Source organism: Haemorhous mexicanus, chromosome 1 (genome assembly GCF_027477595.1).
Source record: "Haemorhous mexicanus isolate bHaeMex1 chromosome 1, bHaeMex1.pri, whole genome shotgun sequence".
Lineage (NCBI taxonomy): Eukaryota > Metazoa > Chordata > Aves > Passeriformes > Fringillidae > Haemorhous > Haemorhous mexicanus.
Window position 1 is genome coordinate 67,943,310 of NC_082341.1, and position 20,274 is coordinate 67,963,583.

At 45.4% G+C, this 20,274-nt stretch overlaps 1 protein-coding gene across 1 annotated transcript; it reads right to left on the minus strand.

The window, feature by feature from the left end:
• Positions 1 to 1,688: 1,688 nt before the first annotated feature.
• GCNT2 (glucosaminyl (N-acetyl) transferase 2 (I blood group)) lies at positions 1,689 to 18,730 on the minus strand. The gene is given in 9 exon segments (XM_059841241.1): positions 1,689 to 1,878; positions 1,880 to 2,106; positions 2,108 to 2,201; positions 2,203 to 2,234; positions 2,236 to 2,598; positions 14,526 to 14,815; positions 15,362 to 15,576; positions 16,623 to 16,682; positions 18,558 to 18,730. Coding segments are annotated over 9 exon segments (1,644 nt in total).
• Between the last annotated feature and the right edge of the window lie 1,544 nt (positions 18,731 to 20,274).

Consider the following 20,274-nt stretch of genomic DNA (forward strand, 5'->3'; position numbering starts at 1 on the left):
AACATCCCACACACCAAGAGGGATGACTGCTCACCCCAGAGTTGCTCAGCACTCTTGGATCTCAGTTGGACACATTCAGGTGAGTGTCTGACAGAGTGTTATCCTTGTAAGCTTGAGTTCAAAATCCTGTGCAACCACAACCTCCGAGCACATCTGTCAGAGCCACATGGCCACTTTGGACAGGCACTCTAATGTGATGGCAAGGAAAAAAAGGAAGAGGAAAATAAGCATATGTGCTGTGGAAATGTTACATCTTTCAGACACAAAAAGAACAATCACAAAAAAATGTTATGCCCATACTGGAAAACATACAGTGGTTATAATGGAAATAACAATGAAATACTCAGGCTGTGTGAGCTATACAGTGCAGCACAACAAATGTCAACCACCTAAAGCTTTCTGATTGTGGAGAACATATCTGGTTCCATGGCTTTTGAGGCAATAGACTGTAATAAGTCACAGCAACTGGCTTCCTGGAAAAGTGATCTAGCTACAAATAATACATGCTTATAATTATTCGATAAATATCTCAATCAGTAGTCACTTGTGCTTCTTGTGCAGGCCAGTCACAAAATACAGTTACCAGAAGAGCGTGCACTATGCTCATTTGCCTGTGCTTCCATTCCTCATATCCCTGCTTTGGGCTGCTGGGAAGCTCTAGGCAGTTGGGAGCAGTGGAATCCTGCCAGATGCTTCTAAAAGCAACATGCACGAGGGTGAAGTTCTGCTCATCTTCCAACTCTTTCCCAGTCATGCAAACAAAGTGAAAGCAATAATAAATACACACAGTAAAGATGAAAATACTGGCTCTTATTCTGCTTCTCTGCATAAATTCTTGACCTTGTACAATAAAGTTTAGGCAGTAGTTATGAGTTACGTGGGTTTTTTGCAATTGCTTTGAGACAGCTGATGTGTGTGGTCCCATAAGGAAAGCATGTGAAGACTAGTTGACCCCAGCCTGAATTCAGATTTTCTGGGGGGAACTGACTTCAATTTGTTGAAAAATAGAATTTCCCACACCAAAATGAACACCTTGTACAAATTTTTTTTCACTACAATGCTTGCATAGATTGCATATTTTAATCTTTATGACTTCTCTTTTCATCATCTCAGATTTTACAGGTGAATCAGCTGAAATGCCCAAGGATTTCTGTTTGGACTTAGATCCCCAGGCATCTTTCTGCTCAGACATGGAACAGTAGTGCACATTCTGGACAGCACAGTCACCTTTCCCTCGATGCTCAGAAAGGGTCAGTAAGATTATTTGATAGATCAGCATTATGTAACAATTCAATTTTTCATCTAGTTTTTTTATTTCATCAAAATCAACTTCAGATAATGCTTCTGCATGTGCACCTATGAAAAATGGTTTGGGTTGGAAAAAGATCTTAAAGATTTTGTAGTTCCAAACCCCTTTCCACGGGCAGGGACGCTTTCCACTAGACCAGGTTCCTCAAAGCCCCATCCAGCCTAGCCTTGAACACTGCCAAGATGAGCCATTCACACTTCTCTGGGCAGCCTGTTCCTTTGCCACATCACCACCACAGCAAATAATTTCTTCCTTACATGTAATCCAAACCCACCCTTTTTAAATTTAAAGCCATTCCTCTCATCCTGTCACTGCACACCCTTGTAAGAAGTCCATCTCCAGCTTTGCCCACATGTGAAACAAGCACAAATGAGTCTATCTACAGAAGAAACAAGTAGAATAAATTGTGCTCACCTGGGATCCTGCAGGGCATCACCCAGAAGTGCCCCTTAGGGCTGTTGGTGTCCTCAGGCCATGCCAGCAGATGGAGAACATGCTGGTCCTGCAGCAGGAGCCCCACAAAGAGCCAGGTGATGGCCATGGACACAGAGCCAAAACAGATGGTCAGATGGACATTTGCACACAAATGTCCACAGCACGAAAGAAAAGAAAGAGTAGAATTGCTCCCTGTGCACATATTTGGTGCATGTGGTGACGTGGGGAGGTGGCAGCACCCTGGGTGCGGTGTCCTTGCCCCCAAGGCCCTTCAGCAGCTGCATGATCTCCCTGTTGTGCTTCAAGGAGAGGTGCTGACCACAGGTGTTGAGTAGGTAACAGCAGGGCACAGCCAAGGCCAAGCAGGTCTCTCAGGCAGTGGAGGTCAGCCCACAGGTGGGAGGTGCTGCCCTAGATCACCCTCTTTGCCCAGGAAACCAGGGAGGTGCTGAGAAATCTGCGCTGCCTGCTGGAAGGGAAATGGCTCCTTGAATGATGTCCACATGAACGCAGTGGACATTCTGGAGCATGAACAGCTCCCTGAAGAAAAGCTTGAAGATCTCAAAGTCTTTGTGCAATGTCATGAGGTAGGCAAGGGTGCAGGCAGCTTCCTCGGCTGCGAGGGCGCAGGTGATGCGGTGCTTCTGTGTGACGTATTCTGTGCAGCTGGGCTCTCTGAATGGTATTTTCCTTCAGAAGGACACCTTGTCCTCAACAAGTGCTTTACAGGCTTCTGCTGAAATCAAGCTTGCTGAGAAGTTCAGCCTCCAAAGAGGTTTTTGTGCTTGCAAATTAACAGCATAGAAAACAAATGGAAGTGAAACACTGAGACTCAAACAGCAAAAAGGCAATATCTGTGTGTTGCACAGAGGAGCAATTCATTGCTCTTCAGAAAAAGTCTCCCTTGAAATACAACATCAGACACCACCAACAGCTTGTTTTGATGGCTATGCTTGCTTCCTGCTGGCGGACTCGTGGATCCATCTGATGCAGAGCGTGCAGCTGCTGCCTTAACTTTCAATATTAATAGTTGCACAGTCATCACTGATGTAGGAGCAGCATAAGTGAAGAACAATTTGCAGATGGAAGCTGTTCTACAGCACCCTGAAGATTAAACAGACGTATGGCTTAATTACTGTCTTGCCCACGAGCAAGCTGGCACATATTTCAGCGTGTCCCCAAATTCAATGTATGGTTATGTTCTTAACTGCTTCCTCCCCACTCTCCCTGTATGTATCATATAGCTGTTAAAATTTTTGTACATGTAGCCTATGACAGGAAAACATCATGTTTATCTCATGCCATTCTTCTTTTTTTTGCTTGAAGGATTTTCTTTAATGACCCCAATGTCATCACAATGTCAGTCATCACTGACGCATTGGGGTGCTTCTGAATTGTGGAAGACTTGTAACAGGAAATAAATACTACTTCAATATGTCTCAGTGTCAGTTACAGTACTAGATCAAGCGTATATGTAAGCTACTGTGGCCTTTCTGCTCTTTGATATTCCAGATAAGCACAATTTCTAGAAAGCAACAATCAGAAACCCAGTTCAATACATAGCACTTACCAGCCAAAGAGCACAGGATAAAGAACCACTCATCCATCCTCTCTCTATATTTCTGTCTTCACTATTCTTCATTTCTCACGTAGGGCCACCAACACTCACATATAAGAAGCAGGAGAATTTTTGCCCCTGTGTCAAATTATATCACAGCCATCAGGTTTTTTTCAGCAATATTTTCATTTGCACTTTTGAAATCTGACAAACAGTTTCTACTAAGAGGAATGGATGAACTGTGATGAGTTCCAGGCATACATCCATCACAAGGAACTAGGTTAGCAAAACCTGCTATTTAAGCTATTTAAATTAACCCTAGGCTTTCTGATGAGACATTTGTATTTCTAAGAACTGTGAATGCATCTGGTATAACATGCTTATGCAATGAGAGCTTGACATAGCTCTGACTAAAGTGAAATCCTTGGTAAGTCTCCTTGTTCCAGCTGAGAGTGTGTTCATGTGGGTCTCCTGCCATGACACAGCATGTTTAGGGCACGCAAACTTTTCTCAACATCACATTATTTTGCTCCAATGTGAAGCAATGCTGAGGCAAAACCAGCTGATTTGAGATCTTGCCAGTAAGTGTTCTGAGTGGGCAGAGCATTGCACTACAGAAGGAGAAATGGTGCTGCAGGCCAGCAGTACAGTTTGTTAAAGGTGCACAGATCCTGAGCTGAGACCACCACCCAAGTGTAGCAAAGAAAAGCACAGCAAACACCACGGTGAGGGGAAAACATGTCCCAGCTCAGTCACTGGTGAATGCTGTCCTAGGGAGCACAGACATGCCCAGAGTGCTTCCAACTCCTTCCCAATTTGATTGCTACACTGAATTATACCCAGGAACAAACATCACTCCCCTGTCTGACACCTCAGAAAGGCAAATTGCCATGACAGCTGGTGACTATGAGGCCAGCAGCCTCTTGCTGTCCTCTGTGCATTCCACAGACTGTGGAGTTCATTGCCTTCCCAGCTCCTCACTGGGTCAGCTGCCTGCAACACCATTTCCCCTCTCCTGCCATAGTCTTAACACAAGAACTCCATCCAGCTGGAGTTAGGAGGATGTGGAAGGAGAAAAGCAGGGGGAAAGATGCCAGCATTCCTGCAGGAGTCTGGGTTTCACTGAGAAGGGTCTCAGCTGGAGGCAGAGAGCACAGGTAGCTTTTCTGAAGTACAAAGGCTGAGATCTTTCAAGGCATTTGGATGTCCTGGAAACTGTCAGATCTTTTAAAACTGCAGTAATCTTTTAAAACAGTGTAATCTGCTACACAGCTAGGAAAGCCTCTAGGATCTCAAAATATATACATTATATATATATATATCTAGATATGAAAGGAGATTCTTAGTTATTGAAGCCTGAATTACTAACATGGTCCATATGAAACAAGTAAAGCTACACGCAGAAAATGAGATGAGTCTGCTCTTCACAGGAGTGCAATGTTGTTATTATATTGCAAAGGTTCCATAATGCAAGAGTTTCATACCTCCCTGATGTTTCTCATAGGCAGGCCCTCTAAACACTGACCCTTCCTTCTTCTCACAGTAGCCAACTGCCTCCAGCTCCCCCTCAACCACCCAACCCACTCTTTTAAAACACTGTTCTTATTGGCTATAGCTGTGACCTTTAGAGTCAGACCTGTTCCTGGTCTCTAATAATTGGCTCAGCTGCAACTCTTTAGGGGTAAGATTACTTTCTATACTACCTTTATTTTCTTATATTGTATCCCCCTACAATTACCCCTATTTCTTTTAATTACAGAGTTGCAGCATTTTTAGAAGAACATGTTTGAATAAATTAACATTATGACACATTCATATATTTCATTTAGAACTAATAGTTATACAAATGTTCAGACAACGTATTACAGTACATATATATATATATATTTCTAAGTGTTGGTTCAGGTCTGCAGCTTTTCTGTTTACAAAGTACTTCTCTTCAAAATCTTTTATTCTGATGCTTGACAGACATTAATAGCTCCACTGCTCAATAAACACGTTGTACTAAATAATAGAACTATTCTTTTTCCAGTTCTTACAGTTACTTTAGTAAGTTCTCTCCTGGTCCTTTTTCCCCAAAATCACGGGGTCATGTAGTTTAGTATTTGAGTCCTTTTTCCCAAAGTCACATCAGGGTCACTATCTGTTGTTATTATACTGCAAAGGTTCCATACTGCTCCAGTTTAGTACCTCCCTGATGTTTCTCATAGGCAGCTTCTCCAAGCACTGACTCTTCCTTCTTCTCACAGTAGCCAACTGACTCCAGTTCCCCCTCAACCACCCAACCCACTCTTTTATAGCACTCTTCTTCTTATTGAGTAGAGCTGTGGCCTGTTAGAGTCAGGCCTTTTCCTAATCTCTAATAATTGGCTCAGCTGCAACTCTTTAGGGGTAAGATTGCTTTCTATACTACCTTTATTTTCTTATATTGTATTCCCCTAAGGTGCAATGCAAGATTTAATTTTTCCTTCGTGTGTTTTGTTGATGGTTTGGGGTTTTTTTTTTTTCTTGCACTGACATTGCTGCAACACCTTTGCAGAAATCCAGAGTCATTGTGAACCTTTGATACCAATAGCCTTGGGGAAAAGAAGGCTGCGTGCTTGGTGCTACTTCTTAATCCCAGTGCCTTGATTCTCTGGCACTGTTAATATTTAGATACCTGAAAACATACATGTAAATGACAGCTGTGGGAAATCAAGCTGTCAAAACCTTTGGGGTTTTGAGGGACTTTTTCAGGTTTCTTTTTTAGTTCTGCCTTGTGCTGCTCTGTGTGAAATACACCCATGCTTGAATTATAGGCAATAATCACCAAACCAAACTAACCCTCCCCACCCCAGAAAAAAAAAAAAAAGCCAACACACAAACCAAAAAACCAAACCAAGGCCTGTCAAACAAACAAACAAAAAAATGTATAAGTCACATGAGCCACCTCAATGGAAAAAGTATTTTTCAGGTATTGGTGTTGTTGATTTGCAGACTCATCCAATGTTCAGATGCAAGGAGCGGCCAAATCTCGATGTACATCTGAACCATATTATGGGACCTATCATCAGCAAGGTGTGTGGAAGCATCATGAGGGTCCTGGCTTCTTCTGTTGTACATTGCATTGGACCTCTGCATATTCTGGGTACAAGAACTGAGTTATGGGACAAAAAAATAATAGATGATCGAATTTACCATGCAATTTAACAGAAAGGCTGTGTAAAAGAGTTCTGTGCTGGCAGAACTAAAACTGCTGCTGATTGAAATTTGCAGTGCCACTCCTTTCTATTGTTCCCTGGACCTGCATTGAAGCAATTTTCACTTAGCCTGAGAGGAGTTTTTGGTGTGGCTCCTATAGTGGAAACATTCTGCCCAGTAGGATTGAGGGTTGAAATGTCTTCCTTGTGGATGAATGAGAATAGACCTTTCCAGACAATGAGGATATTATCTTAGGAATAGTGTTAGTACTCAGTAAAGTGCTCCTGGCCTTTACAAATAGAGGTAATTGGTTTCAGCTAATTTGTTAGCTAATTAAAAAGCAAGATGCACAGGTTTTGCACATTGGTTTTGAGTTCCTGTTTGGCCTCAGTCAGTAGCGATGAATGTGATGCATTTCATGTTTATTTGGAGTCACTTGGCATTTTTTATTCTGTTGTGAAGACAAAACCATCTGTAGAGTGATGTTCCTTTTCCTGGGCCTCTCATGCAAAGCTGTCAGTTTGAGCTGGCACCACTGTTAAATTCACTGTGAGCCTGTAGGGAGCAAACAATTTTTCCTCCGTGTGTTTTTTCTGGCTTGGAAGTGCACGTAGCCACAGACTGCTGGTTTTTTCCCAAGTAAAGGATCTCTTCATCCCTCACACCTTCTGAACTGAATGATTAAACTGCTTTGATCTTGTGTTGGTTTGGGATGTCCTACAGTGTGCATGGTCTCTCTAAAACTCTCCCCTTGGAGAAGTCCTGCCTGATAGGGGTCTTCTCTAGCACGTGGCTTACTCACCCTGTCTGAGCTGGAAGGCTGGAAGCTGTCAGCACAGGGGAAGCGAAAGCAGACTCTGAGCATAAAAGCAGTCAAAACTTATTCCTATCACTCCTCTGCCTTCCCTTTTTCCTTGCTCATAGCAGTCCCTGCCTTTCCTGCACTTCCCAGACAGCCATAATCTGACTGTTGAAAGAGAAGAAAATTCAAACCTACCTGAAGCAGGAGTTCCCAGGCGGGCGCACTGACACCGGACAGTCACAACACAGCAGCACGGGCAGCAAACGGGAGGAGAGATGGAATGACACATTGAGGCAAGTGCTAGCTCAGCTCACATGGTCCAGCAAAGCCATCGAGTAATCTAATTGCACACAGTCAGTGAGCACATCTGTCTGCACAAACAGCAGGGGCCAGACAATGCATCCATCTCATCTGCCTTTGTCTTGCTGCCTTCTCGAGCTCCAGACACAGAGCCTCCCACCCTGCAGGAGCTTTGCTGCTTCTCTGCATTTGCAGCAGACTTTCAGTACAAAGGTTTTGGGAATAGGTAAGCTCCTGGCCTCTTAGCAGAGCACATTTTGCAAATCAGATTTACTAGTGCTCCAAAGCAGAGCACTCAACAGCTCCCTCCTCCAATTAATTTCCAACAGGGACATGTACTCACCTCTGTGCAGACTACTTCTCATCACCTGCTCAGGAGCAACAGCACGGCATCCTCTTCCCTGCTCATTTATCCTCCTGCACAGGGAAAGCAAGACATAATTAAACACCTCCTAATAGAGGACAGGCAGGCTGTGGTGCTGAAGCTGGTTTTCTTCTGTAAATATGACTAGATTTTACAGCTGACACTGGTGTAGTCAAGGCACAGGTAGGGATCTGTTTTCTCCCTGCAGATTAAAATCCACCTTAGTGTACAGTAAAGTACAATTGTACATGTGCAGCTACCATTTGCCCTGGAGGAGTGTCCAAAGGCAGCTTACAATGGATTTTGCAAATATTTGGGCACTTGCTAGCTTTATGAGCATGAGCCCAAGGTGTTGCCCTCGGTGTGTGAAGTGAGGAAGATTGTGTTAGACCTTCAGAGAGGTGACAGGGCAGGACAGTGTCCCTGCAGCCTGGTGTCTGCATGGCCAAGGGTCTGCTCCCCGATGCAGGTGTGTTAGCAGCCAGAGGAGAAAAGCAACTCCATTTGCAGGTTGGGAGTCGCCTGCTCTGCCAAGCAAGTCTGACAGCCCTGTAGCACAGCCCTGGCTGCTGGTACAGGTGACTGGCTGTGTCAGAGAACAGATATACGGATCAGATCACTGTTATTATTTTTATTGCCTCCACTAAACATGTAGCGTTATCATGCTCTTTATTCTGACAATATAACTTGTTGCCAGGTACAACATGAGCAGAGAACTCATGGGGATCTAAAAAACACCTACTTTCAGGAATGATGGAAATAAATATTTGTTTATTATGCCATTAGGAAAAAAAAAAGGGGGGGGGGCAGGAAGTCTTCAAATATGTAAAAAAGGTAAACCAGAAGCAAATTCTGGTTCAAACGGGAAGGGAGTAGCTGATTCTCTCTGTTCTCTGTGCATAGAACAAGAACTAATCATCTTAGATAGCATCAGAAGAGGTGAAGATCAGACATAATGGAAGCTTTGTAGTGATAAACAGTTAAATGTGGATTAGATTGTCTGGAGAGGCTGGAATTTTCCTGATGATGGTTTTCATTGGCAGGTTAGTAGTAGCTTTTTCAGCAGTTTTACGGGTCATACTGGTTCAGACCTGGTAATTTTCTAGGTCTTTTCCAGCTTTCTTTCCTCTGATGGTCTATATTACAGTACTGTAACTTAGCTGTAGCGGGGCTGGGGACCCTGTTACACTCGGCAAAGGTAACAAGAGGAGGTTGGCATCATTTAGAAATATGCTTGTGATCTCTGCTAATTGCTGTTAACATTGCAGTTTGGTTAAAATGGGGATAGTCCTGGACCATTCATGAAGAAAAAACATTTGTGATATTTGTGTTTCATCCTAAGCATAAAGAAAAATAATTTAATAAATGCTAAGTCTAACAGTTTACCTATTGACAGCTATTTCACATCTCATATCTTTTCTCGCGGCAACACAAATTAGCTTGATTACTGTTCCGGTTTTTTTCCCCTCACTGAATTATCAGGATTCTTTTTCAGGGGGCTGTAGTAGGTGTCTGCTGTCCTTAATGTCTTCCTACTTAGGAGGGATTTTTTAGTAGGTTTAGGTAGAACCAAGCCAGGACTTGCCTTGGAAAAGCATTTTTCTCCTCACCATCAGCATCTGTGTGGTGCCACCTGGCTTTTGGGGCTCTGGAATCTCCCGAAGGGCTTTAGGATTGAAAGCAGCCCCATCACACTGCATTGCAAGTCTGCTTAGGAGATGATGTTAGACATCCTTGGCCGTTGGAGCATGCCAAGTTCTTTGTGGGTAATGAGAGCCCACTGGCAGAAGTGCAAACCCTGGCTGTCGGGGAAGGAAGTTGACCGGTGCTGCATAGCTGCAGTTTTCTTCCCACCAGTGGAAACATCACCATTTGTAGCCCAAAGTTTTTTCTTAAGATTTAGCCTAAGATTTTCAACTTCTGTTGCCTTGTTTTCCCTTTGGAAGCTTTACTGAGTGCCAGGGTCTCCTCACTGTATAACCAGGAGTCGGGGCAAAGCAGCCTGTGCTGCTGAGCCCTCCACCTCACACTGTGTGGGCCCCAAACTTGCACTTAAAGTTACCACAGCTCTAATGTGAAGACAGGGGATCACTTGCCCCCGTCTTTGCTATCCACAGACATATGGAAGCCTGTATCACCCTTTTTAGAAGGAGCCCTGCTTTAGGCTCTATCAAGTTTTCACGTCATCTCCACATCTTTTTCCTGGTTATCTTCTGGAGCTGTTGATGAGCGCACTCCCAAAACTGTTCAGCAAAAGCCTCAAACTTCACTCCTGAGTGTTTCAAATTGCCAAGCGCCTTCCCGTTTGCTTTTGCTCAGGGTGGAGGCTTATTTTTATGTTTTGGTCCCTTGTTCAACTGCTTACACAAAAACCTTTTACGGCTGTCTTACGGGAAGGGGAGTGGCTGCAATCACCATTCCTCATGGGGCTGAAGACAGAACCTGATAACATTAGTGAAGCTGGGACAGCCTTGTCTTCCCATACTGGGTCACTGGAAAGTCGCCAAGACAGTTGTAAAGGGGCAAAGAGGCCAGAAAACTGCTGGAAATCTGCCTTGCACAACATCGCATTCCTCAGCTCCTGCAGCAGCCTTGTCTTGTCTGGCCCTTTCCTGCTAAACAGCTTCTCCCAGGCCAAGGTTTTCTTACTGGATTGCCCGGTTACTATACACACCTGGCAGCTGGCCTCCTAACATCTGTTTTCTGTCCTGAGACAGGTTATTTCACGGTGCTTTCTGGAACCTTTCTTTTGCAGCATGTCTGGATCCTGCTTTGAATTACAATTTTTACTCTGCAGTCAAAATTCTGCAAGTGTTTGTTTCTTTTCTTCCAGTTCAGCTCAATTTCTGTTTGGGAACTACTTACAGCTTCTTGGCTGTCACTCACACTGAGAATGCTCCTAGGCCTGAACCTCAAGCCTTCATTTTGGTTTAGGTTTTGCTATACTACTTTTTATTTGCAAAGAATGTACACTTTTCCCTGTACCTACAGCAATCAGAAGAAAACAGGCAGCTTAATCCCTAAGCCCCTGCTTATTCCATCTCTGTGGGCTCTGTTACACATCTGGGCAAGTTCATGACAGAGAACCATTTTTGGATACATTGCAGTTACATCCTTCTCAGAAGATCCTGGTCTACAAATGGTTGTAGCTGGGAAGGGTGTCAGGAAAAGTGCCACATTTTCTTGCACATCTCCTTTGCTCTTCCAAAGGCCTCAGCACCTGCTGGGGACACAATTCCGGTCTGGGATGTTATGACTCTCCTGAGTTCCTGCTCCATCTCAGGGATGCACAAACAATTGCTTTTCTCACTCTCAGACCCTTTTCAGGCACACACAGAGCTCAGCTGCAAACACTGCCCTGCTCCAGGCTGTTGGTTGTCAGTAGCTTCTGGGATTTCTCCAGGTCAGGTCTTGCTCAGGACATTACATGAGCTCAGTGTCTTGGATGGTGGCTTCTGTTGTGACTAAAGAGTGTGGGAGTCTGAGTTGCTCCTGGTGGTCAGCCTGAACAGACCACAGAGAGACATTGCACCCCTCAGCAGGCTCTGAGGTTTCTTACACACCCAGATTACTGTGTCCAGCATGAGCCATTGTGTCCTCTAATCAATATAGCAGTTCTGGAGTAACCTGGTGTCTCTGACAGAAAACAGTGGTGGGTTTATGTGCCCGTATTCATACAGTGCCATATTAAGAATTTCAGCTGGGCCATCTCATAGCGGAAGTAAGACTTTTTCCAGGGGCATTAGCTATGGGATCTCCAGAGTTATAGCCACATTAATCATGAATTCCCCAAGAAACTGCCCTACCCCATTAAATACACTGGCATATTTTTTAATAAGGTCACCTGCCTTGTGTCAGCTGAGATGGAACAATTCCCACTTTCATTACCAGTTTGATCAATTTAATATCCAACCTGCTCAGGGACTAAGCTCTGGTGATGCTGCTGTGTGTACAGAATGAAATTTGTGGTGTTTTACATCCTATTTGATTGAGTCTTAAAGCACATCATGCCTGTTGATGCTCCCCTGCCTTACCCTTCTCTTGCAAAGGTGGGTTCTTACTCTCTTTTCCTCCAGCCAGTCCTACTCTTGCCCCATCATCGTGGATAACTACATAGCCTCCTGGGGAGCTAGATGAAGCTTCTGCTTGTTCTTAGTTTCTTCTGGGACCTGACTGCTTTCATGGGAACCCCAGGAGTGCAGTCCTCTGCCTGCTGGCTGCCTGGTCTTGAGTATCACGTAGTCCACCCTGGTTTCAGTTGCATAGACACCCTGGGGTTTTATCAGCTCTCTGTGGCAAATCTGTTGCAGGCCACCACAGCGTCCCCAAGCAGTCTGCCCCTGGTGTTCACCAACCAGCACCTTCTGATCTGTGGTGATAAGCTCTGCTGTGGCAGCAGGACCTGCCTTGTGATGCTGGGCCAGCAGTTGCATTTGAACTTGCTCTGTGCTGTCCCTTTTACCCAGCTTTTGTAAAAAACAAACAGTCCTTTTAACTCTTGTGCAACTACTTACCACAGAATTAAATATTCAAAGAATAAGTTGGAAAAGACCTCCAAGATCACTGAGTCCAACCTTTGATCAAACACTACCCCGCCAACTAAACCATAGCCCTAAATGCCACATCCAGTCAGTTCTTGAACACTTTAGGGATGGTGATTCCACCACTTCCCTGGGCAGTCCATTCCAATGCTTTACCATCTCTTCAGGGGAAAAATTCTTCCTGATGTTTAGCCTGAACCTACCCTATCTAAGTTAAGGTCGTTTCCTCTTGAGCTGTTACTTGTTTACTGCAATAAGAGGACAACCTCCACCTGACTGCAGCCTCCTTTCAGGTAGTTGTAAAGAGTGATAGAGTCACCCCAGGCACTCCTTTTCCCCAGGCTAAGCATCCCCAGATCCCTCAGCTGCTCCTCATGCGACTCTCTAATCTCCACTGCCCTTGTCTGGACAAGCTCCAGCTCCTCACTGTCTTCCTTGTGGTGAAGGGCCCACAACTGAACACAGGATTCCAGATGTGGTCTCACCAGTGCTGAGTCCTGCAGGACAACCACTGCTCTGGTCCTGCTGGCCACGCTGTCCCTGATACAGGCCAGGATGCCCTTGGCCTTCCTGGCCACCTGGGCTCACGCTGGCTCATGCTCAGACGCTGTCCATCTGCATCCCCAGGTCCTTTTCTGGTGGGCAGCTATCCAGCCTCTCCTGTTCCCCATTCTGGAGAGCTGCACGGGGCTGTGGGCAAAGTGCAAGACCTGGCACCTGAAGGTCATGCTGAACTTCATTTCATTGGCCTTGACCCTTCAGTCCAGCCTGTCCAGATCTTCTGCAAAGCCTTCCTGCCTTTCCGCAGATCAACGCTGCTGCTGAACTAAGTGTCATCCATGAATTTACCGAGGGTACACTTAATCCCCTCATCCAGGCCATGGATAAAGATATTAAACAGAACTGTCCCTAGTACTGAGCTGGGGGAAGCCCTGCTAGTGACAGGCCATCAAGGGGATATGGCACCATCCACCACCACAGTGGGTGACCATCCAGACAGATTTTAACCCAGCAGAGAGTGCCCCTAAGCAAGCTGTGGGCTGCCAGCTTGTCCAGAATTGTGCCATAGAAGTCCAGGTGGATAACACCCGCAACCTTTCCCTCATCCTTTTCTGACCAGGCAGATCACCTGGTCAGAAAAGGAGATCAGGCTGGTCGGGCTGGACCTGCCTTCCATAAACCTGTGCTAGCTAGGCCTGATTCCCTCCCTGACTGACCTGTGTGGGCCATGTGATTGCACCCAAGATTATATGTTCCATAACCTTTCCCAGCACCCAGGACAGGCTGACAGGCCTGTATTTCCTCTGATCCTCCTTCCAACCCTTCTTCGGGATGGGCTTTTCATTGACTAACCTCCCGTTGTCTTGTACCTCCCCAATTTGCCAGGACTGATGATAAATGTTATAATTTAAACACAAGCAGTTGGTTTTCAGTTTTTTGCCATTCAAATAGTAGTGAAAAATGGCTGTCAATGTCTCCTTTGGGTTGGGCTTTGGTCCTTTGCAACTCCTCTGATTCAGAGGATTTCTCTCGGGGCAGCAAGAAATGGCACCTGGCTGTGCCTTGAAGAGTGGGTGGGTGATAGATGTGTTCCAAAGACTAGGTCAATATAAATACTGCAAGTCTTCTTGGGAAAAGAATGATGCCGTATTTTTGCAGATAATTTTTACAAGTAGTCTTCCATGTCTGTGCATAATGCTTGACGTTTTGGGGAGCAACATGGCTAGCAACATCTCAGAGAAAAGAAAAAGAAATGTGGCTAGATGAGTGCATAAGAGTGACCATTTATAATCTACTCGGTTCTGCAATCCATGGGGGAGCACTAAAGCAGACTTCTGACTGTTAAAGCACTGTGAATTTACACCGGGGGCGGGGGGAACAAAACCAAAACCAAACCAGATCCCAACAGAAACCTTCAAATAAAAGCAGGATCCACTGGCAGGCTTTCTCTGAAAGGGGCCGGGTACCTTTCAGTCAGTTCTCCATTCCCTGCCTAGGTTAAATGCTCGCCGCCTTTTCCGCGACATCCCGGTTACAGCCGGCTGGCAGTAAATGACGGGCTTGTTCCATCCAGCCACCAGGCTGCTGCCCGAGTGCGGGCTAGCCTGCCAAGCCTCATCCCCGCCGGATAGAGCGCTTGAAGTGCAGAAGGTCCCCGCTCCCATCCGCAAACTGCGCTGTCGTTTGTCGTCGGTGCCACTGGATGGCAATGCTGGATAAAGGATCGCAGCGAGGAGAAGAGGCAGAGGAGGAGGGCTCGCAGCGCCGGCGGACGGACGGCGTATGGACAAGGCAAGGCAGGAGCGGGCACTGCCGGGGCGAGCCCCTGGGAAGAGCGTCCCACTGGGACGTCACACCCTGTGTGTAACTTTCACCCTGAAAGGAGGTGCCCGCACCACGGGGTGTGATTTCTGAGGCACCCCGCACTTGGAGGGCTCGAATCACGGAGAACAAATGTCTGGTGACGAGTTTTTAAGCTTCGGAAGGGGATGTCGGCAGCAGTGACTAGAGTCATGCATTGGCGCGGCTTGCTAGAAATTGCCCAGTTTTTATACTTAAAAACACTACTTACACTTCGCAAAAAAAAAAAAAAAAAAAAAAAAAAAAAAAAAAAAAAAGACTTTGCAAGCACGGCATGGCTGGGCTCAATGACTATTCAGTGAACTCATTTGAATGTGTATAGACAGGGCTTGCTTGAACTGCTGCATCAAAGAGAAATGCTGAAATGAGTCATTTGTGAATCATGGCTTATTTTCTGTTGTTAGCTCATCTGGAATCCCATGGTGATCAAACAGCCTTTTACAATGTGTTAATACATCGCTTCTCCATGTGTTTAGCAACAGCTCTGTTCCAATAAATTGTAGGTAGTCACCCATTACAAAGGGGTAGTTTTTTCCTGCCGCGTGTAAACCGGCCGGGACGAACTCGGAGATGAAAACATCAGCAAAATTTTGCGCTGTTTCAAACACGGCAGTCCACGCTGCTTCCATTCCAATATCATACATGCCTTCTGTGTCCTTGCTTGCAGGGCACAATCCAGCCAGGAGACATTGCCTGTCAGGACTAGCGCTCCTGTCCTCCGAGAGGCTGCAAGCAAATCACTTTCCGGGCACAGGAATGAAAGGGAGGCAGGAAAAAAAATCATCCTCGGCAGCAGTTTAAGGTAAGGCCCTGTTTTCCAGCTTGGTGACTGTTTCCATCCTATGCCTTAAGCTGACTGGAGAGATTGGAGCAGACTGTAAGCAGTTTCAGGCCTTGGTCTGCCTAAATTTGGAGGGAACGATAATCCTTCCCTCTTTCTTTTTTCTTTTTCTTTTCCTGAACAAACTGAATCAGTCCAGCAGGTCGACAAAAAGTCGTCAAGAGTCTGAGGAAGAGGGTGTGAATCCCTTAAGGCTGCTGTTGTCATTGAACTCTCCGTGGTGTGAAACCACAGCCTGAGGTGTCGAGATCCTACCAAGAGCAGCTAAGGCTGAGGAACCAATTCCCTCGTGCCAGCTTTTTTATTGGAGTGGCTGGAGATGGAAACATCTTCAACCAGTACAGCAAGCTTCACCACAGCCCGTCTGTCAGAGCCCTAAGCCCTGTCTGCTCGTGAGTTACTTAGCCATAAAGGCCCAAATACTCTCTGCCATCATAGTTAGGTTTCTTCTGTCACACATAATTGTAGCTCAAAGGTCCTGAATAATTGCATTCCTATTGGGGTTGGTCCAGCCCCCAATAATAATCCTAATAACATTACTCTTAACCAGCCACATGAATCCCTTTCAATCCCCAGTGCAGGCTCAGTCATGCTGTAATACAGTCGAGGAGGCCATTCACTGTGGGGCTAATTTAGTTTAAAATGCAGCCAACCCATTTATGGGACAATTTTTTGTTCGTGCTCTAAATTCTTATGCACAATCAACAGCCTGTAAACCTGGTCAAAGGAACACATTGGGTGCTGCCCATTAATGCAGGCATTTGGGGCTTACAGCCCTTAGGAGCAGTGTTTGTGCTGTGCTCCCTCACAAGTGGGATATCTCCCCTATTTAGCCAATGGGCCCTGATGTAGGGGAAAAACATAGAAACTCTTTTCCTGCACTGCAAATCAATTCCCTATGATCCCAGGGTGAGTTTGACCTCACACTCACCCAGCAGCTTTTGTGACCAACACCGCCGGCCTTGCAAAAAATAGGAGCACCACTTTTTCTCTGTGAGGGGAGAGCAGAAAATTCAGGTAAGCAAAGGAGTATCACCCCACTGGTTGTGTTGCCAGGAGCAGCATTCCCAGGAATATGGGGAAAGGCTTTTACTCTTGGGAAGGTTCCACATAAGGACTAGACTGTTAGCAAAGCTGGGGTTCTTAATGGGTCTGAAAGAAGATTGAATAGCAGCTTGTTCTTAGGTTTTGAAATGCAGCCCACACCATGCAAGACCAGCTAAGGCATACCAATATCCAGCACAGGAGCAGGCACCAAGGTAGATGACCTAAGTCCTAACACAGGACAAGTCCCCTGAATTAAGCAATGCCTTAATTTTTGTTTCAGGGTTATTTTTAGGCTGGCTACCTGAATTCAGCAGAGTGCCTTACCAAAAACTTTGGTGGGGCAACTTGATACTGCATGAAGGAAGGGTAGAAACAAAAAAAAAAAGAAATGAGGGAGGGAAACAGGTGGGAGAAATCTTTTGGGATAATTTCCCCTGGTGTGGTTGCCTTAGGGAACAGATTTACCTCTGACAAGGAAGGCTACAGTGGAAGAGCTGGTGAAAGGAGTAATAAGCTCTCCAGGTGGGAAATGAAGGCAGGGGAACCACCCACCCATAAATATAGTCAGGGTAGGCCTACCTCTACATTGCCTACAGCTGGAGCCATCTGTCTAATGGCAGGCACGGGTGTCAGGAAAGGAGGGCCTTTTCCAGGTTAGCCAGGTTGAGTGTGAAGCAGGTGATGCTGACTCTGGGGCAAGTGATAGCCTGCCTGTGTTTGCATGCCATATTTTTTCCAGTGACACTTTGCGGACCGTGTGTTTTTATGTTTTCTAAATAGCCCCAAATAAACACCACACCCCTCAGACATGCCCATCTCTTACTTGTTTTGAAATAAAGACTGACAGCTGGAAGGCAGGAAAGGGGACAAAGACTTATGAGACTCATTTCTGCAGAGCCCATTTGTACCAGGACCTCCAACAGAGTAAATCTTGCCAGAACTCAGGCAGGCTGGGTTTCCTTCCTCTATGTCCAGCTGCCTGCCACATCCCTGTACCCTTAGGCCATTCACTTCATTCCTCTGTGTCACAGTTATTTTGAGGATATTGAATGAGTATATAATGCCAACTACCTCACAGAAAAAAATATTTACAGTTCATCTTAGGATTTTCCTAGATTTCTGTGTCAAATTTACTCTACCTCTGCCTTCACCTTTGGACAGAAACTGATTTCAGTGCAACCCTGATGCAGAGATATAGACAAGTATTTTGCAGGTATTGCCCATGCAATTTTTTGCATTGTCCATCTAGTTTGTAAATCTGACACTTCGATGACTTGAGATACCGCAATTTTTAATTTTTTTTTTTTTTTTTTTTTTTTTTTTTTTTTTTTTTTTTAATCCTGTTGTCTTTAAGGCTCTTTCCAGTCTGGACCTCAGACACACTGGGAGATAAAGGCATGTAGCAAAGCAAATGATAGTCACTTTGGATAAAGTTGCCAAAAAAGGCAATTCTGCAATCCTCCCGTACCTAAAAGAGGAGAAGTAAGGAGTGGAAATGGCACAGCTCGAATTAGAATCAGACTACTGAGTAGCATTGGCATCGAGTGCAGTGCTTCTGGCGCTGGGTTAGAGGGAGAAAACCTTGGGGTTGTTCTTCAGCTGAATTTCCCGAAAAGAAGACACACAGGGGCGCCAAAGTCTTAGGAAAAGAAACCCAAGCTTTAGCCTTTTTCCTTTATCGCTTCTCTCTGGCAGGCTCCTCAGCCAGTGCAGTCGGAGGGCTTCACTCCCGCTCCGGAGAGAGCAGCGTTCAGGGAGCAGCTCATCAGCCTAAGGCTGATTTCACTTGCAAACGCACTGGGGCTTCGCAATCGCTTACACTAGCGCGGTGTGAACAGGCTGCGTGGCTGCTGGCTGCTGGTAACTCTGTGCCTCTCCCAAGGGTGTCCTGGGGAAGAGATGGGATGTGTCCCGATGTGTGTGTGGGGGGTTCTGATTCCCGTGGGAGGCTGGCGCGTCTCTTCGTCCTTCTTGCACGGCACTTGCAAGCATGGCCTCAAATTTGTTCTGGTCAAAGTTCCCAGATGAATTTGGAAAACTGCCATTGTACCAGTGTAGTAATACCACGCTTCGGAGAATAAAAAGTTTATTTGTCCAGGGTCCAAGTGTTTGTGTTCCTGGGTGTGAAGATGATGATCTAAACCTCTGTCTGGTCATTTTGTCCCTATGAGCTGAACCTGGTGTGGTGGTGCCTGCAGTTGCTGGAATGGACACCAAGGTGAAAATCCCAGGACAGCTGTAATGTGGGCGCTTGTCAACCATAACCTCCAACCCGCCCTCGTATCCCTTTGACAGAGGGAGGAGGCTGGTGCAAGAGCTGTTTCATCAGTCCTGACTGCAATGAGATTGTCCATGTAGCGGGTTGGTGTTCCTCCAATGGCTATGTGGAACGATTACACCAGATTATCCAGTGCACAGCCTGCTCTTTCGCTCACCTCCAGAAGTTTTACTCCATAGTTCTCAGGCAGGCAGGACATTTTGGTATGAAGCACCACATAAACACATCTGAGCCAAGCAAACTATAACCATAGCATAAGCTGCCATGGGAAAAAAAAAAAAAAAGCCATGTTGTTCAGTGGCTTTGTTTTGTCTTGCTCTCCACTGAGTGATATATCTTAGTGACAAGTTGCTGTAGCCACACAGCAATTCTTTTAATACCATAAAGTGTCGTGGGGTGTAGACATGTCCTAGGACAATGGCTAGAGCCAATGTTAAAGGCTAAATGTATTGCAGCTGCATACAAGCTGGGCTAGATTAAACACTAGAGCTCTGGAAGTTTCTTGTTAAAAAAAAGAAAAATATTTAAGAGATTTTTTTTTTTGTGCAGAATAATTTTGCTTTGGATGTCAGAGCCTCCAACAGTCATTTTCCAGTAATATGTCTTATTGTAATTATTTGACACTTTAAAATATATGCCTTGCAGACAGCAGTTTCAATGTTAGCATAGAAATATCAAAGCAGATTTTATTAAAACTCTGCTGTGGGAAATGCCAGGCTTTGTTTTCGAAATACTTCTTATTAGGGTGTTTTATTCAATGCACTGAAAATGAAATTCCACTTCCATTATATCATGTCATGCCAGGATGGATGCAACACCAAGGTGTCATTGGAGAAGCTGAGAGTTTCAAATGTGAGTGCCCAAGCTTAGCCACCAAAGAGCAGTGGAGTAGCTGATTTTCAGCTGTCAGACTGGAAATGGCCTGTTTTATGGAATTTCCAGTTTCCTGATCCTCCTCTTCATTTAGCTTTCCTGGCTATGGGACATGTTCTGGTGGTTAGTTCCGTCCCTCTCCCTGGTTTCCTTTCCTTCCCTTGATCGCAAGCAAACCAGCTGCAAGACCTTGGGGAAATTCCTTATCTTCCCCTTGCATCAGTTTACTTATCTGTAAAGCAGATAAACTAATAACACTGCACTTCTCGAGGGTTTGTTGAAGCTTATTACACAGCAGTGAGTGCTGTAAGAGGGAAGTCATTACAAAAATGACAGTGCTAATATGACATGGAGGTAACACGAAGGAGCCCCGTTCTGCACCATG